Genomic DNA, 23323 nt, shown 5'->3' with positions numbered 1-23323 from the left:
CCACTACATGCAGCCATGTTGATTTTGAAGTGGTCCAGCCTGGATGCGTGGCAGAGGCCTATATGTCTGTCCGTGGCTGAAATACTCCATTTTTGGAGCATGTTTCAAATATTATGTCTGTTCTTACTCTATCCTGTCCATCCTCAGGTGGCACTCTCTGTTGCATACAACAGTTATAGTGGGACTTTTAAAAATATATAAATGCTACTGATCACTTAGGCTCCATCTACACATTGTACTTAAGGCATTATTAACTAGTTAATCACACCTTAAGTGGGTCACTTGGCCATACATTCAAGCAATTAATGGCATGATAATAAAAGAAATAAGCTACAAAGTTATTCCACAAAATTTGTGTAATAACTTTGTACCTGTAATAACTTTATAACTCCATTGAATGTGTGGCCCAGGGCCCCTGTGGCTGGAAGCCCCATCAGCTGATTGGAGCTCCCAGCTGGAGGGGGCATATGCACCCTCAACCCCAGGTGACAGGGCTCCCAGCCATGGGAGGGCCCTATGCACACAAGGCTGGGAGACGGCAGCTGATGTGATCTTTCTGTTGCAAAGGCACCCTATGCACCCCTGTCAGCTGAGGGGGATCCCAGCCATGGGAGCTTGCTACTTGCTGGTGCAGGGGGCACTTGGCAATAAGGCATGATGGGATCTAATATGCGATCCCACAGTCACGCCTCCTGCCGTGCATGTGTGGCATGGCAGGAAGCGGAATAGTGGGGATCACACATTAGAACCCATCATGCCTTTGCCTGCATATGTACAGGAGCCCTTAGTTTTATATTCAAAAAGATGATAACTACAAAAACCGACATATTTACAGTTATTTTCTTGGGGAAAAGCATGCTCCTGGCAGTGAGTTGCCTTGAAACAGTAACAGGTACATGACTTCAGTAACTGGACTTTAGAATGGAATCTATATATTTTCAATTTAAGGTGGACTAAAAGATAATTTACAACAAAGACTATCTAGAAAACAGTAGAATCCAAACATATAATTCAGTACTGGATCATTCACTTATTTTATTCCTACTTACGCAACTCTGTCTTCTAGGTATCAGTACAGTATGTGGATACGCTGTAAAACTATACAAGGTCATATTTTAGGTTTGCCTTGGCCTACAGTACCATATTTTTATTCTGCTTCATTTGCATTTTGCTAAGCATTGCTTATTCCTGTATGAAACACCCATTAAAACAAAATGAACAATCAGATTTTTGAAGGAGCACAGCACATTGGAAGTCAATCTCTTTAGAAGCCTGGTCATAAACATCAACAATGGGAGCAGCTAGGTGCTGAACACTTTAAAAAATCTGATATCTATACAAGAGTTCTTTTGAAAATGTAGCCCAGATTGTAGGTACCAAGTATTTGAAAATCTTGTCTTTTGAGATCATTTGAAAAATCAAGCCCCATCAATGCATTATTTTTCCTCTTAGTTATTATTAGTTTTTTAGCACAAAGAAAGTAGATGAACTCCCTGACACAGTGAGTTAGTAATGTAAGGTAGATAAATGAAGGAGGAGGCCAAACAAGGGAAAGGAATGGTAGGGTTTTGCAAAGTTATTTATGCTTGGTGCTTGAAAGATTGGATATTGCCTCTAATGCAGGTGGGCATAAGCTAGAGGGATAGTGGTAAGAAGCCAGCTCAAGGGAGTGGATTTTGAGAAGGAATTACCGGCAAAAGTCATTTAAAGGTGGATGCTGCTGGCATATAGAGATCAAAATCATTTCTAATAAAAACGCACAATACAATGCAATATGGACCAATTTCTTTTAAATTAACATCAAATTAGCAGATTATTTAACTATATTCCATATATTTGTAGCACAGTGATCTAGATACACAAGTGACTTTTAAAACAGGAAAACATCCATTAAATATTCCTTATCTTATTAGGAATGAAGACTTCTGTTGCAGAGAAACCAATTCCACCTATGGAACCTATTGAACCACCATTCTGTGGCAGCATAGCCATTGCAGGAATATCACTTGCTGTTGCTAAAACTGGTGCAACCGTTAACCACACACCTTTATACTTACACATTGCATGGCTGAAACATGATCAGGTACTTGCCATTATTTTGATTTTTCTTCCTTTTGTCACAGTTGTAATTATTACTGAGTTCTGTACTTCAAAAATGTTTAGTTAAAAGCAATGTGGTTTGACATTCCGTATTTAGATAACGCCTTGCCATCTGATCTGCAGCACATTCAACTCATTGGAAGGAACATTTCTATCGACTTTAATGGGTTTGGACTGGGACCATGATGTAATGAAACTAAGCTGGGAAACATTTAGTTAATAATTAATTATTCTTAATTTCATGGCATTCACATGAAGTCTATAAAAATCACGCAAAGTGTGGACAAAGTGACTAGTGATCTGTTATTTGTTGGGTGTATCTACACATGCACTTTTCTGCAGAGTAGACCAATTAGCTCAGTAGTAAAGCATCACCGTTTACATGTGTGCCAGTATTAGGGCACAGTAAACTAGTCAACTCTACCGGGGACACTACTACCTTGTGGCAGAGTAATTAAATGCACTGAAACGCGTATGTAGATGGTGACTGGGCAGGGGCCAGACTCCTGGCTGCTGCCTAGCCACACAGCTCCGCAGGTTCTACACTCTTGTGCCCCAGCCAGTCCCTCCGCTGCCTGACACCACTGCCCAGACCCTGGGGCTGACCCCTGTACCCCTTGCTAGCCTGGGCCTGCTCCATCCCAGCTCACATTGCTGCTGTCCTAGGTGTACATGTAGACACTGCACCTGGGAGCAGTTTACTCTGGCTCAAACACTCTGGAGTTTATTGCTTTGCCTTAATTTCATGTGTAGATGCACCCACTTAAGTCCTGTATATAATACTAGAACTAAGGGGCAAATTTAAATTAATCGGAGACTGGTTTAAAACTAACAAAAAAAGTACTTTTTATGCAATGTATAGTTCACTTCTGAAATTCATTACTACAGGAGTTTGTAGAGGCAGATAGTATAGCCTCGTTCAAAAAAGGGAATAAAATTAATGGATAACAGATATATTATCAGCTATTAAGCAGAACAGTTGACAACGTTTCCTCTGGCATTTCTAAAGCTGTGACGGTGGATGCCAGGAAGGGTAATGGACCAGGAACTGATCAGTTCAGATATGCCCAGTTCAGTGCTTTCCCTCTAAAGCACCAATCCCACCACTTTCAGAGACAGAATATTGAAATAAATGGACCATTGGTCTGACCCAGTATGGCACTTCTTATCTGTTTACAACTTTCTCAATTTCAGGATTTGCCTAAGGAAATGACTCTGCCCCGACCAATGGTCACTCTTTTAAGCTGTGGAAAATCATCACCTGGAAAAGTGAAATTAATGAAAGAAGTGATGCTTATACCACCAACTGGGTTAACAGTTAAACAAGTACTTCAAGCTGTTAATTTCACTTTGCTTTCTTTTAGCAGTTTAGACCATGTGCCTTTTAGATGCAGCCCTTAGAAAGCATCTGTGTGTTGGGGAGGAGGAGTGGGGGTTGTTTGTTTCACTTGTGAAGTCAAAGAATTAATAACATACCTTTACAATACTAAATATTTATAATAAGGATTCTTTGTATTTATGGATAATAAAAGGCCTACGATTAGTATACAGCAAGAATGAAAAGCCGGAGCAGAGTAACATGTAATAGGTTTATGTAAAATGTGAATGACATTCATAGATAATAAATCATTTAGTGCCTAGAGCATAAAAAAGGAGATGACCCCAGAAAAGCACATAATAAAAATGCAAAATTTGTGGGGGAAAATTGCTTTAAAAATGAAGTTATCAGGATGGAAGAGATGACAAAAGGAATAGAAGCCTTTGAAGGAACTGGATGGAGAAGAAACAGGATAGGTCAACACCCCCCCCCTTTTTTTTTTGTTAACTGAGTTTTGTCAAAGAACATATATGCACAAGATGCCTGCAACATCACTCTTACACTACATTAAAGCTGTAATTCCTGTTTTGTGTGCTAGTGACCTGAACAAACCAGTGGAGCTTTACTCTTTTTGTTTATAAATGTCACTTTAACCTCTTGATGGAGGCATTGTATCTTTCAAAGGCATAATGACTCTTGGGAGAGTGGTAAGGAATTCTTTGCTACGGCGTGTACTAACATAACCAGGCCTCCTCAGCAGATACGTTATTGACAGCAACCTCTGCCCTTTCTAATACACCTATGCAAGCATGATTTAACATAATATGAAGGCACATAATATGAAGGGAACATTAACCTTTTCTGTCCAAAGGAAAGATGGTCTTCTGGTTAAGGCACCAGACCCAGATTATGATGGTTCAGTTTCTGACTGCCTCAGGCTTCTAGTGTGACATTAGACAGTTCAGTTAACCCTCTCTGTTCCTCCATTCTCATCTCAAAAATGGATATAACCTTGCTTCATAGAGGTATTACAGGGTTAAATACAATAACATTTTTGAAATGTTCAGATATTAAGTTCTTGGATAGAGCTAGAAAATAACTGATTGGTAATACTGGGTAGATACATGAATGATATTTGGATCAGCTGCCCAGCAGGCCTAGGACCTTTCAATTTAGGCCACCTTCCTTCAACAGCCTTCCCTTATTTGGCATTACTGGGCAAGGGACACAGCATATATTTTTTGTGGTTTGCACTCTCACTTTTTGAAGTTTATAGCAGTCATCTAGCTTTTTGTCTCCTCTCAGATCTTCAGAGGGCAAATCAACATGCTTAATGCTTGTTAATTTCAGGTAGAATTCTTCTTGAGGGTGGACTGACCACCTCCTCAACCTACTCCCATTCGAGCAGGAAAATGAATCATTCATTTCTAGGAATAGCTTCACTGCTCCTGGCTTGTTAACGTGGCATAGTCTAACAGTTTTAAAAGGCCATGGATATCTCTTACTTGTGCTAAGATGATCTACAATAAGAATTTGTATTGGTATGCTTATATTATGGTTTAACTTTTTGTTTTGTTTTAAAAATGTTGTGTTTCTAATTTACATTCTTAAAGCAAGATATTTTAATTGTTTTGGAAGAATACTGTTATTTAATTTACAGGGTATAGAAAGAATTCTTGATATTCAGAAAGAAATGATGTGGTTACTGGAGCCTGCATGCAAAGCGGTAAGATATACGTTCCATTTTATATAATGACTTGTGAAAACTATTACTTATGAAACTTCTACTGTATTGTTCACCTGACCTCTCCAGCACTGAACATATTATTTAGTATTTAATAATCATATCTGTTGTCTGTGTAACGTGGGCCATATATCACATTTCTCACTTAGTTTTGCAGCATGGTATAGCAAGTGTGTGTACGCATTTCACATGCACAAGGCACCACTTAATCTGCAGCAGGAATGTAGAACAGAACATTTTCATAAACATAGGAGGACTAGCCAAGAAAAAATAAATAGGAAAAAATAAAATAGGACAGACCAATATAAGTTCAATGTAAAATAAGTGACCCTGATCCTGCCAAGTCTTGCACATACATTTAATTTCCTGCACTGAAGTTTTACACTGAAGTCAGTGAACAGCATGTAGTACTGATGCTTCTAGTGGAGTCCAGATTTACATTTTTGGGTATATATATGCTGTTGGAGCAGAAGGTGAGAGGCCTCTGGGAGAGAGCACTAGTTGAGATGACACACACACACTTCATGGAAATGAACATTTGGCAATGTGTTGATGATTTCTTATGTAATAACAAATCAACATAGCTGTTTTGTGTTGTATACAGAATCCTTTTTTTTGGTGTGTTTTTCTAAATACTTGGAGGGGACGCTTCCTAACCCTGCATGCAAGGTTACTTGAACAAAAGTTGATCTACTCATTCTTTGCTTTCTGTCTGAAATCTCTACATATTTCTTGAATTTTCCCAAACAATCAGTTTCATCGCTTTGTTTTGTTTTGTTTCCCACCCCCCTGCAAACAGTCCAGCCCTCAGCTAGCAGACAGTAAAAAAGGCAGTGCACGTAACACAGGGAAGAAAGCTCCGGTAAGATAACAAATCTTATTCTTCTAGAGGATTATCTTCAAGAACAGGGAATTACTACGTTATCAGTATGAAGTTACAGTACTAATTTATTATGTGTGACCTTAATGAAAAGCCCTAAGTCAAGACTTAAATTCCAAATATTACACATTTTATACCCTCAAGTAGGGAGGTAGACTCTGTTGGCTATGCTTACTTGGAAGCTCCGTGTGAGGGGCAAAACAGTAGGACAAAATATTGTTACTGTGGAACTAGGTTCATTTTACCTGCTATTCATTTTGGACTGGGTGAGCACTCAGGGCCTGCCTTGCGCACCAGAGCCTGGATGGAGCTTCCCATTGTCTTCCTGCCCTGGACAGCCATGGCAGCTAGAAGCAGAACACAGGGGTGCCTGTTGCCCAGCCAGGACAGCACTCCCATGGCTTCTGAACTGGGCAAGCTACCTTCTTGTCCTTGAAGGCCAGAGCAGCAGGGAGCAGAAGTGGGGGGGATTGCTGTCTGCAAGGTAGGGGTTGTGTATGCACATGCATGGAGGGGATAAGAATGAAGGTTCCTCGGCTGCTGGCAGTTCCATGGCATCTATTTTCAGCTCTCAGTGGTCCTCAGAAGATAGTGGACTACAGGCAGAGAGAGAGAGAGCAGGCAGTATGAACTGCCTTGGCAAATGCAGTGTGGAACATTTCCTGGTATACTTCAAATCCTCTGTTTCTTTGTATCCCGAAAATCTGCAGATGATGTTGTGTTTACACAACCAGGTTTTCAAAATAATTGGTGTTAATGCCATGCTGGCTTTGCTCCGTACCTCAAGACATTTGTAGAATTATTGGTTTATTGTGATCATTTCCATGCTGTAAAAAAAGAGAGGGATGAGATGTTTTTAAATAACCTATCCCTCTGTGACTAACAACATTAGGTAGCTACTGTTTTTCCTGGACTCACCATGACATGAGTTTCCTCTTCTCTCTGAAGCAACAAACTAAAAATAAAACTTCTAAAGATGGGGATAAACAAGAATTAATCATTTTTTGCAAATCAATCTTCCATTTACTTTAGTGGAATCTGGGCAGCTATAGGACTGAATCTTGAATAAATAAAAGGAGTTATGTTAGTTTAATTTCTGTTTGAAAAACAGGAAAAGTGGCAAATAGAAAATTGGATGAGAAAAGGAAATTATACTGTATTGCTTCCACTTGAGTGTTAGAAATAATTTAAATTCAAAACTACTTAAGAACTTGCAATGTATTTCTGGGAAGGGTAATTTGGGGGCTTTTCCTTAAGAAATTGAAGACTTTTTCACTCATATTTTCAGCCTGAAGAATTGATAAATTAATATTTTGAAAATTTTCTTTACAGCATATAAATCCGTATAATATATGCAAAGTCTATACACCGTTTGATCAGAAATATATTTTTACTGATTTGTCACATTAAGTCATTCATAATAATGAACTTTTGTCTTGCTTTTTTGCTATGGTTTTATTATTGCTATCTTAGTGTTTGATGCTGCAAGATACTCATTTAGTCTACGGCTGTTCAAGACTGAGCTGAAAATCCCTGGTCCCTCCTAGCTGAACATAACTATTTCAAGGGGAAACACTAATTTTAGACTGCTTGTTTGCTTTACTTAAATAACAGGTCACAAGAAACTGAAATCAAAAGAGTAAGCTTCAAAAAAAGAACTGGGAAAAAAACTTTTTATAGGACAAGACAACACACAGTCAACAAAGAGGTGTCACAGGAAAATGCAAACTTAAGCCCTATCCTGTAATTGGTAGTGCATGAGTGCAGCATTCCACTTGCATGCTGTCTTATGCAGGTTCAGAACATGGTTCCTAATGCTTAAAAAGATAGTTGAAGTGCTGGGGACAATTTATCAGGTATCCAAGTTGTAGCTGTATTGGTCTAGAGGCAAAAGGAATCAGAATTTGTGATAGAGGTGATATCTTTTATTAGACTAACTAGAATATTGCAAAAAAAAAATCTTGAATTGCAAGCTTTTGGGCACAAGCACCCTTCTTCAGGCATAGGAGAAGAGATTGTAAAAGTTCTCCTGGGTAGAAATGAAAGTTCGTATTGCATAGGAGAGTTAAAGGTGTGGTAAAAATCTCCTGTTTGGCACAGTTCAGTTTATGTAGATGAGACTCAGTGAAAAGTTGGAATAGCCTGTTTTCCTCAAAGTTGTGTGGTGGCAAGCAGGATGCAGTCATATTTCCTTCTATTTAGGATGTTTCATATTTCACAGAAGATGAAAAGGAAGGGATGCTCCTCTGGGCAGGGATTTCTTCTATGGTGAGGTGTCTCTGGGCTCTGTGATGATGTAAATTACCTTGAACAAAGGCAGGAGCAGGGTCACAGGTTTCAGGTGGTAAAACTTGCTTCCTCCTTGTAAAATGATGAAGATTTCATTTTTAAAATATCAGCTAAAATTTGCCATCTTCCATGCGTCAGGTATCCAAGTTGTAGCTATATTGGTCTAAAGGCCAAAGGAATCAGAACTTGTGGTAGAGCAGATATATGCACATGCACGGTCACCTCTACCACGAGTTCCGATTCCTTTTGCCTCTAGACCAATACAACTACAACTTGGATACCCAACATATGGAAGATAGCACATTTTAGCCAATTTTTAAATGAAATCTTCATCATTTTACAAGGAGGAAGCAAGTTTTACTACCTGAACCTGTGACGCTGCTCCTGGCTTTGTTCGAGGTAATTTTCAGCATCGTAGAGCCCGGATACACCTCACCATAGAAGAAATCCCTGCCCAGAGGAGCATCTCTTCCTTTTCGTCTTCTGTGAAATATGAAACATCCTAACCAGAAGGAAATATGACTTGCCACCAAACAACTTTGAGATAAACAGACTATTCCAACTTTTCCCTGAGCCTAACCTGCATAAAATGAACTGTGCCAAACAGGGGACAGTTTATTTCACTTGTGTTTGTCTTGGACAGCAATGTGTTTTTCATAATAATCTGACCCATCTCACCAAATTTTATATATGGGTAGCCTTTTTTTGTAGTAAGGCACTCTTTCTTTTAGGTCTTATCTTCCCCAAACCTCTTGAGTTTAGGCAGAAAAATTCTGTTGCTATCCAAATAACTCTTCCTCAGCAGAATCTGGGACTATATCTTGCTGAGTTACCTTAGCAACCTCATGATGTCATTCTTTGGAATCCAAGGTCTGCAGATCTTATAGAATTTAAATCAATTATACTGGGCCCTGGTAGGCAGCAGTACCAGTTTATCAGACTAAGACTTCAGCTGTACCAGTAAATACTAGTGCCCTCTTTTCCTCCTCCTGTCTACCCTGATAAGAAACACGGGTTCCCCAAATGGAGGACTCCAGGTTCTACACAAGGCTTTACATAAAGGCAGCAGGGGAGCCTAAGGCTCCGAGTTTGCAGTACCTGTATCTGTGGTTGGAAGTAATTCATTTGGTACATAACATTCACAGCAGTACTTTATAGAAACATTCACAACTTTTACATCAAATTAAAGCAAAGCAAATCAGAAATATTGCATCCATGTCTGGCTAGTGCATGCCCATGTAATCTTGATTCTCAACAAGAGAATCATAACACAGCTATATTTCCTTTCCTAAATTGAGTCAGGATGACTTGAAAAGCCTGCGCTTCCTGTTGACTACTCCAAAGGTGCCATATTAGGTTTGTGGAGCAGGATAACTGAGTAGGAAGAAATTTATAAAAGTGAAGGAAAGGATGGTGTGAAAAAGGAGTAATCAGTCAGTAATGGGAACTTTTGCACAGCATTTACCACATCATAGGGGAGGTTGTCTTTGGAACCTCCTCTTTCATTTACATCTCCTTTCATTCTTTTGTCAATTACCATATTAAAAAAGTTGTATTTGAAGAGTCTTTGCAAAATTTTAGGAATTGTTAATAAGAAAACTGTAAATAAGAGCCAGAACTGTGGGCGTTTATACATATACTTTTTGGTCCTGCGATGCGCTGGAGATCCGCCACTTTGGAGCAGATTCGATTAATCACGTCTGCTCTGCATGTGAGGTGATGTGCACTGCGCCAGTATCAGCGGTGAGGTGTGCATCAGCACACAGACAATGGTAGTGGCACACTTTTAAACTAAAGCACCTCCAGTGTCTTCTAGTTCAAAAGCATGCCGCTGCCATTTTCTCAGCGCTGATGCACAGTTGCCACTTATACCACTGCAAGCACCACAGCGCTGAGCACTTTTCAAAGCACCCACCACTGCGGTGTGTGCATGTGAACAAATGCCCTGTGTGACCAGCTATATTTCTATGGATCGGGGGGGAAGGGGGTTCCCGCGTGCATGCGTGCGTGTGTCCCTATGGTTTACACTGTAATTTGTGAGGGAACATTTTCTGAACTAAATGCTACTGCATTGTATAGTTTCACATATATTAATATGGAGATTAATTTTACTTTATTTTCAGCCACCAGTTTTAAAAAGAATATCACACTTGGGCTGCCTGACAACAGGGTTTGATACTCTAGAACAACCTCTGGTCTTAGTGCAAACAGCTTGCAGGAACATAGGCCTGGAACTAGGAATAGATGTTTATGTAGCAATCAACTGTGCTGCTCATGAATTGATGGACTATGTAAGTCATTCTCAGTTAACTATGTTAATGGATTTTAAAGTAATGTTATTCAAATTATTAATTATTATCAGTATTACAATAATATCTAGAGGCTCTAACCCAAGTATGTCTATACTGCATAACATATGTAGCCAAAAGAAAGTCTCTGCTCTGATATACTAGGCTCTGAACAGTCAGCCCTACATAGTGTGCATGGTCCAAACCCAACAGAAATGTTACTGGATGGTGAATAGAAGGAAGCAAGTAGCAGAGAGACCACTCAACATTCTTCTCACCCCCCTTGCGTACTGAGCAGCAGAGCTCTGTAGTAGTGTCTTCTTTGCATGACAGTGTAGGGACCAAGGGTCAACCCCTCCCTCACATGGGTAAACTGAAATTAAGCTTTATATGAAGAAAGGCACAATAGACTATGACAGCTTTTCCAACTCATGGCCTTATATAGCAGCTGTGATCTGCCTTACAGAAACCCATGCAGTTTCATGATTGGGCCTTCAGAACTGAAATGCTAAAAAGCTGTCTGTGCCAGCCAGAATTCTACTTCTGAGATTTTACTGATCATTTCTTGTCCATTAACGCAGTTCAATCCAATTGACAAGTTACCATGCAAGTTAAACTGAATAAGGCAATTTAATTTCTCTTACAACCTAAACCAGATCTGAATCCAAGTCTCCAGAAGCAAAAAGACTACTTTAGCTTCTGTGGTACCACTCCAATGCACAAATGAAATCTATTTTCATATTTTTCAAAGTATTCTTGCTTTGATGCATTCATACCAGTCTTTTGTTTCTTTACTTTAATGTACTATATCTGTTGTTTTTTCAGGCGCACACACCAGAAAGCAGGGAGTTATTGCTTGGTACATTTTCAATATTGAGCAATCTTGAATATACTCAGAAACCTTTCAATAATTGGCTGTCAGCATTTATATAATTCTTACTTTGGCAAGTTTTTGGGATCTAGTCAGATTTATGTACCTCAGTTGGGAATTCTGAAAAGTTTTCTTTTCTCTTGTTTAAGTTCAAAATCAATCTGGATGCTTTTTAGCTAGAAAAACATCAGTACAATTCTGTTTCTAACACTTTAGCAGCACTGTCAATGTCAGAACCATGTTACAAGCTAACAGAGTATAATGGAAACCACATCCACTGGAACCAGCTTGGTACAGAACCTTAAATGAGAAAATACCAGAAAATGTCACAATTTTCAGGCTCCGTTAGTGTTGAAAACAAGGGCTTTTTGGCATAAATTTAACGCTTTTTTTTTTTTTTTAACAGTTCTTATATGCGATAGTGGTACAGTCTTTAAACATATAAAAATAATGAATCAGCCTCCCCCCACCCCATCATGATATTTTAAAAAAATAACTTTTCTGGGGGTGGCGGTGGGATAATACCTTGGAATTTTACGATACATTTGATTACTATTTTCCAGCATTTCCAGCAAATTTAAACCAGAAAGTTTAAATTTTTATGGACTGCTTTGCATAAATGGTTAACAGTGTCTGGGCTGAAATAGGGATGGTGTGGGGAACTGTATCTTTAAGAAGCTCTGTCATGCAACAATTGAAATTGGTGTTAAGTTAATACGGAGGCTTATCTTACACAAGGATGATCATTAAGGACTGACATTGATTGATGCAAACTTCTTAGTTTGGAGTGATTGCTAACCGCCACAGAGTACCAGGAACAGCATTTCATGTATGCAGGCAACTGCTAGCCTCAAAGACAGTCAGAAGGTGGCCTTATCTCTGACAAAAACTGATTTGGAAACATTTGATGTTACCAGTATTTTTTATTTAACTTGGGTAGAGGAGGCTAAACTATGAAACTGTATTTTGTGTTGCATAATGCTGCTCAGTTAGAGCACAGACACTGAATGAAGCAGCCCTGGGTCAGAATGATTACTGACACAATACAACATGCATTCCTTAATGGAGGGTTTTGTGGCCACTGGATCTGCATGACTGCCTTAGTAGTTTCTTACTACAAAATTGCTACCATTCTTATCTTTTATGCATTTTACTTGCAATTTTAGACAAAAGGAAAATATGAAACACTCACTGGAACACTCAAGAGTCCTGAAGAACTAGTTGATATGTATGTGGACCTGATTAATAAATATCCCTTTATTATTGCATTAGTAGATCCTCTGAGGAAAGAGGTAAGACATTTTTAGAGGACACCTTACCATCATTAAACTCTTCCTTAAATGCATATAGTTGCTGAGCCTGACAAAGACTTTTAGCAAGCTTTGAGATTTTGCCCTGGGCAACAGATAATAAAGCAAAACACACGGTGACTGAAATTCATTCCTCTGCATATTTATGCACTCTGTACAACCTACTCAGGTTCTCCTTGTTAGGGCATAACTAAATGCTGTTAGCTATCAGAACAGGTCATGTGAACTGAGTTTCTGGATAGAATGGGATATAAATCTAATAAATTACTAAGAAAACAAACAAACAAGAACTACAAGAGAAAGTTTACTGAGCTTGCACAGAAAACCCAGTAAGGGGCATTTTTCACTCTCTTGGAGAAAGATGTATAAATATTAGTATGAAAATGTGTTATACTTAATGTCCAGCACTTGGTGGTAGTGGCTGTAAACTTACCATACTTTTGACATGACTTCTGATAGAAAATTAATCCTGATTGATATGGATAGCATGTGGATAGATTTACAGTATGTAAGAGGTTTTAAAAAAAATTACAGGAAAATGAAGTTCTAGCAGATTTGTTTTGCTTAGCCACTTCCATTTTAATTGCACATCCTTTCTTGTGCGATCAAGCAGATTTCAAAAACTATTTAAAAAGTGAAAGACTAGTTTTGTATCAGAAGAAAATCATTTAGATATAGCCATACATTCCTTCGAATCATTTGATAATTAAGTAAATTGCTATGATATTATAACCACCAAAATCTACACTCACACTGCAACATAAAATTACATTTGAAAATACTGCTTAGAATTAAAAGGAGTGGTAGAACACTATTGATTTAAGTGCTGGTAAGATTAGAATTAAATAAAAAGGGTCAATAAGTGATTATAGTTAATCAGAATATTATTAAGCAGGGGCAGGCAACCTTTTCTGGCTGTGGGCTGGAATGAACCATTCTGGGTCAGAGGTGGCTGGGTGCTGGAATGTGGTTGCCACCACCGCTTACCCCGACAGTAGCATGGGGAGACTACCTGCAGCCTCTGAAGCTCCACATCCATAGGCCAGATGCAATGGCTCCCTGGATCCTGCCCAGTGCCCTGAGGTTGTCAACCCAACCCCTGCTGGAAAGGAATGGATTTTGTAATTGTAAATATCAGCGGTTATAACATTTTTCCAGTTATGTAAATATTAAGGTTCACTGTCTTTCTGCAAGAAGGGGGAAAAAACCCTATAGACTGAGTCCCTCTTTATTTCATGGTTCTGCAGCCACACATTTAATATGGAATTCAAGCCTTACTGCATCAAAATCTAAAGTTTTCTGATACAATTAATGTAGGTTTTGATTCTTCATGTTTGTGAGACTACCTTAAAATGTGAATTAAAGGTAAGCCAAAGCAGTGTAGTCTTTCTGAATCTGCCAGTAGCCTCAGACTAGCTCTGGGATGAATGAACTGCCTCATTCACCTCAGTGGAGTTATTTACTCCAAGGCTTAAAGGTAACAACTTAAACAACAAACATGTCAAGTTTCTTCACTGCTGATTATTCTGTAGCAGGAATGTTACTCAGTTTTGCTTCTCCTGAAGTCACAAATTTACTTGTATACCTCCTCAGGTTCCGGAAGCCCACATTGTTCCCTGCCTAGTTTCCACCAATCCCTCTGATATTCACTGACAGCATCTAAGAAATCATGCATTTCCAGTATCAAAAACTAAGGGTAGCCAAAATAGTTTAGTATTAAGAAACAATAATTTAGCAGACTTATAACACAGGTTTCCTATAAATATTTGAATGCTTGAGAATCAGTACTAATCTGGTCCATATTCAGCAATCGGTTCTTATACAACTAAATACTTAAGTGAGGCTACAAACAGAAGTTGTTCATGTTGTGGCATCAGCTCTGCTGTGATGAGTCCTGACAACTGATCAGATTGATCAGCAGAATCAGACATTGCCAGGGCAGTTGTCCTGCAGGGGTGCACCCAAACTGCTCCCAGGGCTTCAAGGGCCTGATCCTGCAGGACAGTGGCCCCCAGGTGCTGCACCCTGACCTTGGGTGTGTGTCTGGAAACAGGGAACCTGCACTGAAGACATGTGTCCTGGGAATTTCCACTGCAGGTGGATTCTTGGGGAATGTGTCTGCAAGTGGGGAAACCAGTGGGGTCTAGGCACAGCAGCATGAAACGTGCCTTGGTAAATTCCCTTTAGGGGATTCTTGGGGCATGTGTATGCAAGTGGGGGAGCAGGTTTCCCCTGCTTGCAGACACATTAGCATGAAATGTGTGCCCTGGGAATCACCAGGTTGTGCATGCAATGAGGGAACAGATGTCCTCCCCTAAGGCGTCACAAACTGTAACTAGGTTTGGCTGCACAGACATTTTTGGGTAACTGGCGCGCAACAAAGGGCAGGGATGTCTGTTCACTTGCAACTTGTGCTCTTGTAAACATTTTCATGGTAGAACAAGGCTGATGTCTGTTTGCTGCATGTTAGGCATATCCTTAAAGTGTCATTAGCTCCAGTGCGACTTCAGCATGTACTTAAATGCTTTGTGAACTGCAGGTCTACATAGTGCACATTTTTAGTATATTCACCCTTCTTGCATGAACTGAAGAAATTCAGAAATCTTAAATCTTAGAATTTAGAAGTCACATAATTGGTGAACACAAAAAGGAGAAAGTTAATTTGTAAGCTAGCTGTCAAAAAACCTTTGTTTTACTGACAATAAGTGTGTGTGTGTGAGGGTGGGGGAACAATTCTGTGATACATGGACAGTCCACTAAATACAAAAACCACTAGAAATATAAAACTTACCAGAAGAGAACTTTGGAAATTGTCTGTTCCCATGAGTGTCCCTGTAGATCTGATCTTCTTGTCTTAATGTGTGTCACTGATTCTATACTTTTTTGTTCCATATCATTACTATTTAATGATCTGGCATTTAAATAAATAATCACAAGTGAAAGTTATTTTGTTTTACACTGGATCAAGTGACTGAAATCTAGAATTTATTATAATATATTAAGTAAGATTTTTTGCTTCTATCTTAAATTCTGTCCTCTAACAAAACCCTGTAAGCCATAGAAAATGCCAATGTTACATTTTATTTGCCTCCATGTAGTGAAAATACTACCTTTTCTGTGTGAGAGAATGGTATCCCAAGGTAAAATTCCAGCTTCACTGGAGTTAGTGGCAGTTTTGCCATCACCACAGTGTGGTCAGAATTTAATCTATGTAAATATATATGTAGTGCTGAAATGAATCCTTTAACTTCTAATAGTTTAATTTTACTGTTTACGCAGGACTGCCAGCAGTGGAATAATATATGTAATGTGCTTGGTTCCAAATGCTACCTGATTGCAGAAAATGCATCTAAAATTATTTCTAATCTTGTAATAAACCAAAATATACAAGTACCAAAATGCAGTGGTCTTATAGTACAATATACAAACCAAACAACAGTAACAGATCTGATAGAACTTACAAGAATTCTAGATGGTGAGTAGTGAAAAAGTCTGAATTTCAAACCCTATCGTAGCCACATTGTGCCCTCCCAATGATTCACTTTCAAATATTTTAACATTTTATACCGAAATACAGCAACTGGCAATTTAGGGCATATTCATTAAAAGAATCTGAAATTCATGGCCTGATTACCAGCTATATTTAGGAGTTTGTGTATTTTGAAAATGCCAAAGGAATTCTTAAAATTGCTTCCAGGGCTTCAATTAACAAAGCAGCTTGGGGACAGGGGGACAGTATGCATATCATAAAAGCATTTGTATTTTCAAGGTATGGCCAAATTTTATATATTCAAATACAAGAATTAACTAAAACAGGTAAGCAAGCAAACAGAAACTTGAGGAGGGGAAAATTTTGGGTTCGTTTTTTAATTAGTGATAAAAATTGTTCCACAAATACAATCTGTAGAAATTATTCTAGGTTAGTGATGCATGTTCATTATTTTTCTTAATGTTTATGTCAGTGTACGTTTGTCATTCTAAGTGTGTTCTGTATGTGTTCCTAGAAATTTTCTGTCAAATATATTCTTGAAACCCCTAATCTCCTTCTAAGAAAATAAAATCCCTCGTGTCAAAATGAGCAAATAATGTATTTCAGAACTTTATTCACAAAAGGTGTGGGACATTTTTCATTGTGAAGAAAAAAAAAAAAAATCAGTGCTGCAATGCTAGGGAATGCATTTAGAATTCAGTACACAGGGTATTTGACCTTCTGGAATACATTCCTAGAATGACCAACTTGGCCTATAGTCATTATAACAATCAGGGGAGAACTGTTAGGGGTGCCCTAAACTAGGCCAAAAAGGTAAAAGAAATAATATAAATGCAAACAAATGTTTCATTGCAAGTATTAAACTGGTGCCTGCCGTTTACATTTCTATAAAGGGTATTAGTTTGCCTTCCTCTGTTTATATTTAACCTTAAAAGGACCCAAAGGATTAATAATGTATAAAAAGTAAAATCTATTTCTTTGTAAAATATATTAAATATTTACTAATGAAGACTACAAATTCCCATTATATATAGGACAAAGACATATTACCACATTAGGAAGTCCAGATGGAGAATCTTCTGATGATAGCCTTGTAGATCTGGTAAGTACAGAAATCTGTTCTACAGCAGAATTGCTAAAACACTGCTTTTATCATGAACTGGTATTTAGGAAAACAGCTGTCTCTGTGTGAGAAAGACACATAACCTTTTGTGAAATGGCCTTTTTTCTAGAAAGTCACCTCTTACTGGAGTTAATCTTGAAACTTAAAAATAAATTCAAATAAAATAATAAAGGAAAATTCCCACAGCAGGCTACAGGGAATAGCATGTTATCTATTTGCTTGCATTAGTTGGTGGAAAAATGTAAGAGAATTACTCAAAATATTTCTGAACAGTAATAATGCTTTGTATAGAAAGTCTTAATTAACTCTAATCTTTTTGTACTGAAACTGCATTTGGAAATAAAGTCTCATTTCTTATTAAAGTGAAAATTAATGTGCAAACCCATCCAAATCTCTCATTAAAGGAGGGTTTTATTTCTACATAGAGACAAGGAATACTGTTGAGCTTTAGGTTTAGAGCTAGGACACCAAATTAAATAGCTTGGAATGAAATGACTTCACTCCTTTAACCATGGAGTTTTTAAAACATGCACTTTCTTGTCCTAAGGCTGTTGGACTGGGCGCCAGGTTTATCAAGTTGGGAGGTCTTTCCCGTGGAGAGAGGGTGACCAAATACAACCGCCTTCTTGCTATAGAGGAAGAACTGGCCAAGAATGGAGCGCTGCGTATGAGCTTCTTTCTTGCATTGTTTTCAGCTTGCAATGAATAAGAGAACAAAGATTGGAGGAAGAATGATTGAAACTGCTCCATGGGAGGGAAGGGGAATCAAAAGACCAGAAATAAGCACCGACAAAAACGCTTAGGATAGCACTTGCCACAATGTATATTCTTGTCGTCCTAATGGATTGTCTGTTTACCTGAATGCTAATATAGATCTTTTCTTAGACAGTAGTCAACGTCAGGTTTTCCAGCAAAATCAACTGGCTGGAATTTTTCAGCCCCCTGTGCATACATGCATCAAGAAATAAAAATAAATTAAGGGTATTTTAGCTCCAGGACAGATGTACATTTAGAATTCAATTTACAACCCATTTCACTGTAACACACCAATATTAGGTTCAGAAAATTAAAGTTGCATAAATAAGTTAGAAAGTGTTAAAAGTTGTAGGTGTAGCAGCGGCAGAGGGAGTTTGAATAAGGAGGGTTGTGGATTTGTACTGGTGGGGGGGGATTGGCATATAACGGAGAAGAGCAGTGACAACTGTAGGGGGGGAAGTAAAAAGTGGAGGGGAATAGAGCTGTTGGGGTGGGAGAGGAAGATGAAGAGGAAGGATGCTGTGATGCAAAAGCAGAGTATGGTGACAAGTCTCGTTGAGTGGAGATGAACAAAACTAGAAAAGGTAGTTTCTTGAAGTTTCACAAAATAAAGCCACTATGGACAGATCCTGGCCCCCCCACAAACAATGCAATCACAGTGCACTGCTGCACCTGCCTTTGGCCCCATGAGGTCACATTTTTAAAGGTATTTAGGTTTTAAAAGCTGCAGACAAGCACTTTTGGAAATCCCACTGGGTGCCCAACTCCCTTTGAAATCACTAGGAGCCTGGCATCCGTGTGCCTCTGAAATCCTTCTGGGCACTTAGCCATACCTTTTAAAGCCTACATACCTTTAAAATGCGGCCTTTGCTGCTCTGTCAGTTGCAGAATTGGGCCCAAGGGAGACGCTGAATTTTTGCTAACACTAACATCAAAAATTTGCTGGTAAGGATATGTGCTAATATCCTTTACGTTAAGCATGTGATGCATTTATCACTTGGACGTTTTAAACTGGAAAAGCACGAGAGTTTATTTTGAACAAGCCTGTTTCAATTAGGAGAACTTATTTTTTTTCTGTCCCCATTCCAGGTTCAGCAGAATATCTTGAATTTGTTGATTTTGCTGAAGAAACAGAACTTGATGCACTTCCTCCAACAGAGCAGGGCCAGATGCTTCCCCAGTCTGTCCAGCCACCACTGGCTGAGGGCTAGGACTCTTCTCTCACAGGACAGCACACTCCACCTGACCTGATGGATGCATCAGCATCACTTCAATGGATTTGGAGCCAGAGCAATTAATAGTCTGGTCCTGCGAAGTGCTAAGAACCCTCAGCTGCCAGTGAAGTCGACTGGAACTGGGAGTCCACAGCACCTCAGGAGGTGGACTGTAAATTTCGGGGTTTATGTTCTGATGTGTCATTAGATTGACAAGGGAAATCCACACACTTATATAGAGCCTTCTTGGACACTCTGTGTCGTGACAAGGTCCCTTCATGCAGATACAATAGTAGTATCAGGTTTTTACGGACAACCTATACTTAGGGCAATAGTGAACCAAACTTGAATCCTTGTATTCATATGAAGTTTGATCTGTTACTTTTATCTAACAAATTATTTTAAATACCTCCAAATTCAGCTATGACTTTCGATTTTCATTCCTACTTACCCATAAAGTACTGTTTTTACAGGTGTTTGGTCTAGGAATAACTAAGGCTGAAGTATATGTTGGTGCATGCATTTTAGGCCGGGTAAATGTGCAACACACACCTCATTCCAGCAAGCAACTAGTTTCTTATCCTGCATATCCCTCAATACAGTTAAATACTTGTGAATACTTTGAGTGAAATATTTTAAAGCCACTCTAACCTGACCTCTTCATGTACTCACTGGAGTATTGCCTTCAATGGAAACAGTACTAAGCTGTTAATGAGCATTTTTTGATACTTTCATCCGCCATCTCAAACAACAATTTGTGATACAATACTGGATGTTTTAATAAAGGCTCGGCTTCTCTAAGCTTTGGTATTTAAACAAATGCCTGTTGTTATGTAAGGTTTTACTTGTCTGTAGAGATGTGAAGACAAACATTTAAGAAAAACAAAAAAACAGAGCTGCTTTGTCCAACACTTTCTCAATACCTCTCTTATGTCTAGTCCAGAAGAAAAACATACTTATTCCAGCAAGTGATGGCTAGCTATGCCACTGCAAACCCCATGCATAGAATAAAGGTAGAAATTTGCTCTAGAGGACAAAAAGCTTACCCCAGTCTGAATTAGTGAATAACAAAACAATTTCACAATGTTTGGGAAACTGTCAGTAATCTTTTTAATAAGCAATGATGGAAAGATAAATAATTTTATATTGGAGTGTAACAGAAATAGTCTAAGTAAAAGAAATATTTTTTAAAAACTTCTGTTTTAGAATAATTTCCAGTTAACATATACAACAATAAAAATTTGAGGAAAAATACATTTATAAAATGTCATGTTTTAAATTCAGGATAACACAAGTGCAAAACCAACTCTTAGAAAAAGCCACTGAAATGCAGATATACAATCAAATGATAGACAAATTTCCCCTAATTTAGGAAATACACTTAGTTAGATAATTAGATCAACCCCAATGTTGTTTTTTTAATCAAACATGCACCAAGAAAAAAAGAGCATAACAGCCATACTCATTACTATCAGCTTTGGAAGAGATGCACCAGACAACTACATGCAGAGCCGCACTAACAAACTGAGCACATTCATCCTTAATAGTTAAAATACTATCACCATTTCATTAAGCAAAAAACCAGAGCATTCAAGTACATCACCACTCAAGTTTCAGTAACACCAATCTTTACTTTAAGGTAAAAATCCCTGATTATATTTGTGTCTTCAATGTACTCAAGTGAAATATTGTGTTTGCTTTTAAAAGCCTCTCTGGAATATGGATTGGCATTGAAGCAAGTAAATTACGTACCTGTCAATCGAACTCCATTGGAAAGGACTCTGCTAAAGGGTGGTACTTGTGCTCTCACCTACCAACACAACTCATGTCACCGCAGTACACAACAGTTTACAGGAATTAAGTCAAAAGTTTATTTGTTAGCGATATTGGGCCTGATCCTGAAATTCTTCATCTTGAGTACAAATCAACAGTTGGATTGGCAAAGAGCCCCAACCTCGTACACATTGATTTGCACCGTCCTTAATCACAAGAGCTCAGTGTAATATATGCAATATAACAGTGCCTGGATGCTCCAAGCACATCAGGTTCCCATTGCGCTAAGTGCTGTACAAAGAAATAAGAGAGCCTTTGCTCTAAAGAGCTCTCAGTGTAAACAGGAGCATTTGCTTGACTTTCCAAACTGCTATGTTTAAAGATCATCACCAAAACTCCTGGTACAAAACTAGCATGCTGCACTGCCTGTTTTCATTAACTGTGTCAACTCACTACTGGCAGAAAAAAATAAACCCATGTTTTGATGCAGAAATTCTGTACTTGTGCTTTACTATTCAACAAAATGGCCCATGTGAACATACCAGAAAGGAGATCAATAGAGCCCCCTATTAAATAGGTATCAAAGATATTTTAAGGCAGTGTCTTGAGTGGATTTTTGTTGGGCTCGGTCCAATATTTTTGTGCAATTGTCGCCTCCGGGTCTATCCAAAGCCCACTGAAGTCACTGGGGGCCTTTCCAGTCACAGCAGCGAGCTTCAGATCAAACTGTTACTGGCCTTTGCAAAGTGTCTTTTCATTAAAATAAGTAAATGTTAACAATATTTTAAAAGAGTCCAAGTAACATATTTAAGAAGATAGTATGCATACACAAGACCAAAACAAAAAGAAAGGATTCTGAATTGAATACTCGAGGGTCAGCCTGGAAGGATCACCATTTTTTTCCCCTCAGCCAAATACGATTGAAAAAATACTAAACTTGCACAGAACATTTCTACATCATCGCCAAATGCAGATATTTTTCAACAGTATTTTTCCTCCTCTGTCGATGGCTATTTCCAACTGGTGAACAAAGCCATGCATCCTGACATTGGAAAAGTCCTTGTCCTTGTATAGCCCCTATCATACAGTAGCCATGGCTGCTCTCATCCCCAAAACACTGCCCTCAGGATACTCTTCACTTTCTGGAGTATGGGACAGCATGGTCTATCCAAAAGCTGAGATTGCCTCCACGTCTGTGGTGCACAGGCTGGCCTACGGGCAAGTGTTACTGTGCAGAAGCAGCACCTTACACCCATCTCTGTAGGGACAAACTCTTTGCATTTGATATTTCAGTTTCTCTGGGGATCTTGACATAGTCCTCTGAGTTTGCTGTGGCCTCTGTAGGCATAAAGTCAAGAACATCCACTATTGTCTGTGGCTTGATTAGGAGATAAAAATTAGGAGGCATTTTTTCTAACCTTCATTTAATGTTGGGTCAGTCACCAGTGAAAAAAGGCCATTGAAGGAGAAGACTATGTTAACAAAAATAGGTGTGTGTTTAGCAGTACAAATTTACCATCCGTGTTTAATATTTTTTTCAATAATATTTGGCTGAGAGAAAATAATAGAAGGCATTACTTTCTGACTGACCTTTGTATTTGCATGACCCACTAATGCATATAACAAAACTGTATACAAAAGGTCATTTCAGTAACTGTCATCAAAAACAGTTTGCATACATTATTATTAGTATTGAGCATCCTTGCTCACACCTATGAAATTTATACTTACTAATAAGGACTGCTAAAGTCCCAGCTTTTAGCCTAACAGTTAACAGTTGGAACTATCAGACTCTTTTGTTTTCTCAACAGTCGTTTCATTATCAATTTTTTTACTTTTTTCTTCCTCCACTTTGTCTTGTTTTAGGAGTTTTTCAGGCATCTGGTCTTCACTGCTGGAAACAGGATCTAAAACTACAATGGACTCAGTCTGCTTTTCACAGCTAGAAGATTTTCTTGCAAAATCCACATAACTAGGTGATCTGGGGGAAAATGTAGAATGCATATATAAATACACAGATTTACATGTTTCCAACAAATATGAACAAACAGAAAATATAGAAACGATTAATAGCATTTCATGACCAAGACAGTTACGTTACATGGACAATTACACAAAATGACAATGATCAGATGACTCCTCTTATATCACTTAATAAGCTAATTAC

General features: G+C 38.5%; 2 protein-coding genes across 6 annotated transcripts in view; one reads left to right on the top strand and one right to left on the bottom strand.

Annotated features, from left to right (window-relative positions):
* ENO4 (enolase family member 4) overlaps positions 1–21641 on the top strand; it is a 31286-nt gene extending 9645 nt beyond the window's left edge. The window contains exons 5-14 of one of the 3 annotated variants that reach the window (XM_019555984.1): positions 1914–2083; positions 3295–3426; positions 5079–5144; positions 5962–6024; positions 10455–10622; positions 12657–12782; positions 16080–16275; positions 17325–17392; positions 17961–18078; positions 19259–21641. In XM_019555984.1, coding sequence (XP_019411529.1) covers positions 1914–2083; positions 3295–3426; positions 5079–5144; positions 5962–6024; positions 10455–10622; positions 12657–12782; positions 16080–16275; positions 17325–17392; positions 17961–18078; positions 19259–19380 — 1229 coding nt within the window. In that variant the 3' untranslated portion in view covers positions 19381–21641. The remainder of the gene's footprint in view (positions 1–1913; positions 2084–3294; positions 3427–5078; positions 5145–5961; positions 6025–10454; positions 10623–12656; positions 12783–16079; positions 16276–17324; positions 17393–17960; positions 18079–19258) is intronic. The other 2 variants (XM_019555982.1, XM_019555983.1) reach the window with 2 other exon arrangements.
* A 418-nt stretch (positions 21642–22059) lies between these two features.
* The window catches only part of SHTN1 (shootin 1), a 91635-nt gene continuing 90371 nt past the window's right edge, over positions 22060–23323 (bottom strand). For 2 of the 3 annotated variants that reach the window (XM_019555987.1, XM_019555985.1), the window contains one exon: positions 22060–23137. In XM_019555987.1, coding sequence (XP_019411532.1) covers positions 22927–23137 — 211 coding nt within the window. In that variant the 3' untranslated portion in view covers positions 22060–22926. The remainder of the gene's footprint in view (positions 23138–23323) is intronic. The other variant, XM_019555986.1, reaches the window with a different exon arrangement.

The sequence above is a fragment of the Crocodylus porosus genome, unplaced genomic scaffold (genome assembly GCF_001723895.1).
Source record: "Crocodylus porosus isolate Cpor-Errol unplaced genomic scaffold, CroPor_comp1, whole genome shotgun sequence".
NCBI classification, from domain to species: Eukaryota; Metazoa; Chordata; order Crocodylia; family Crocodylidae; genus Crocodylus; species Crocodylus porosus.
The sequence above is the reverse complement of the archived record's forward strand: the minus strand, read 5'-3'. Positions and strand labels throughout refer to the sequence as shown.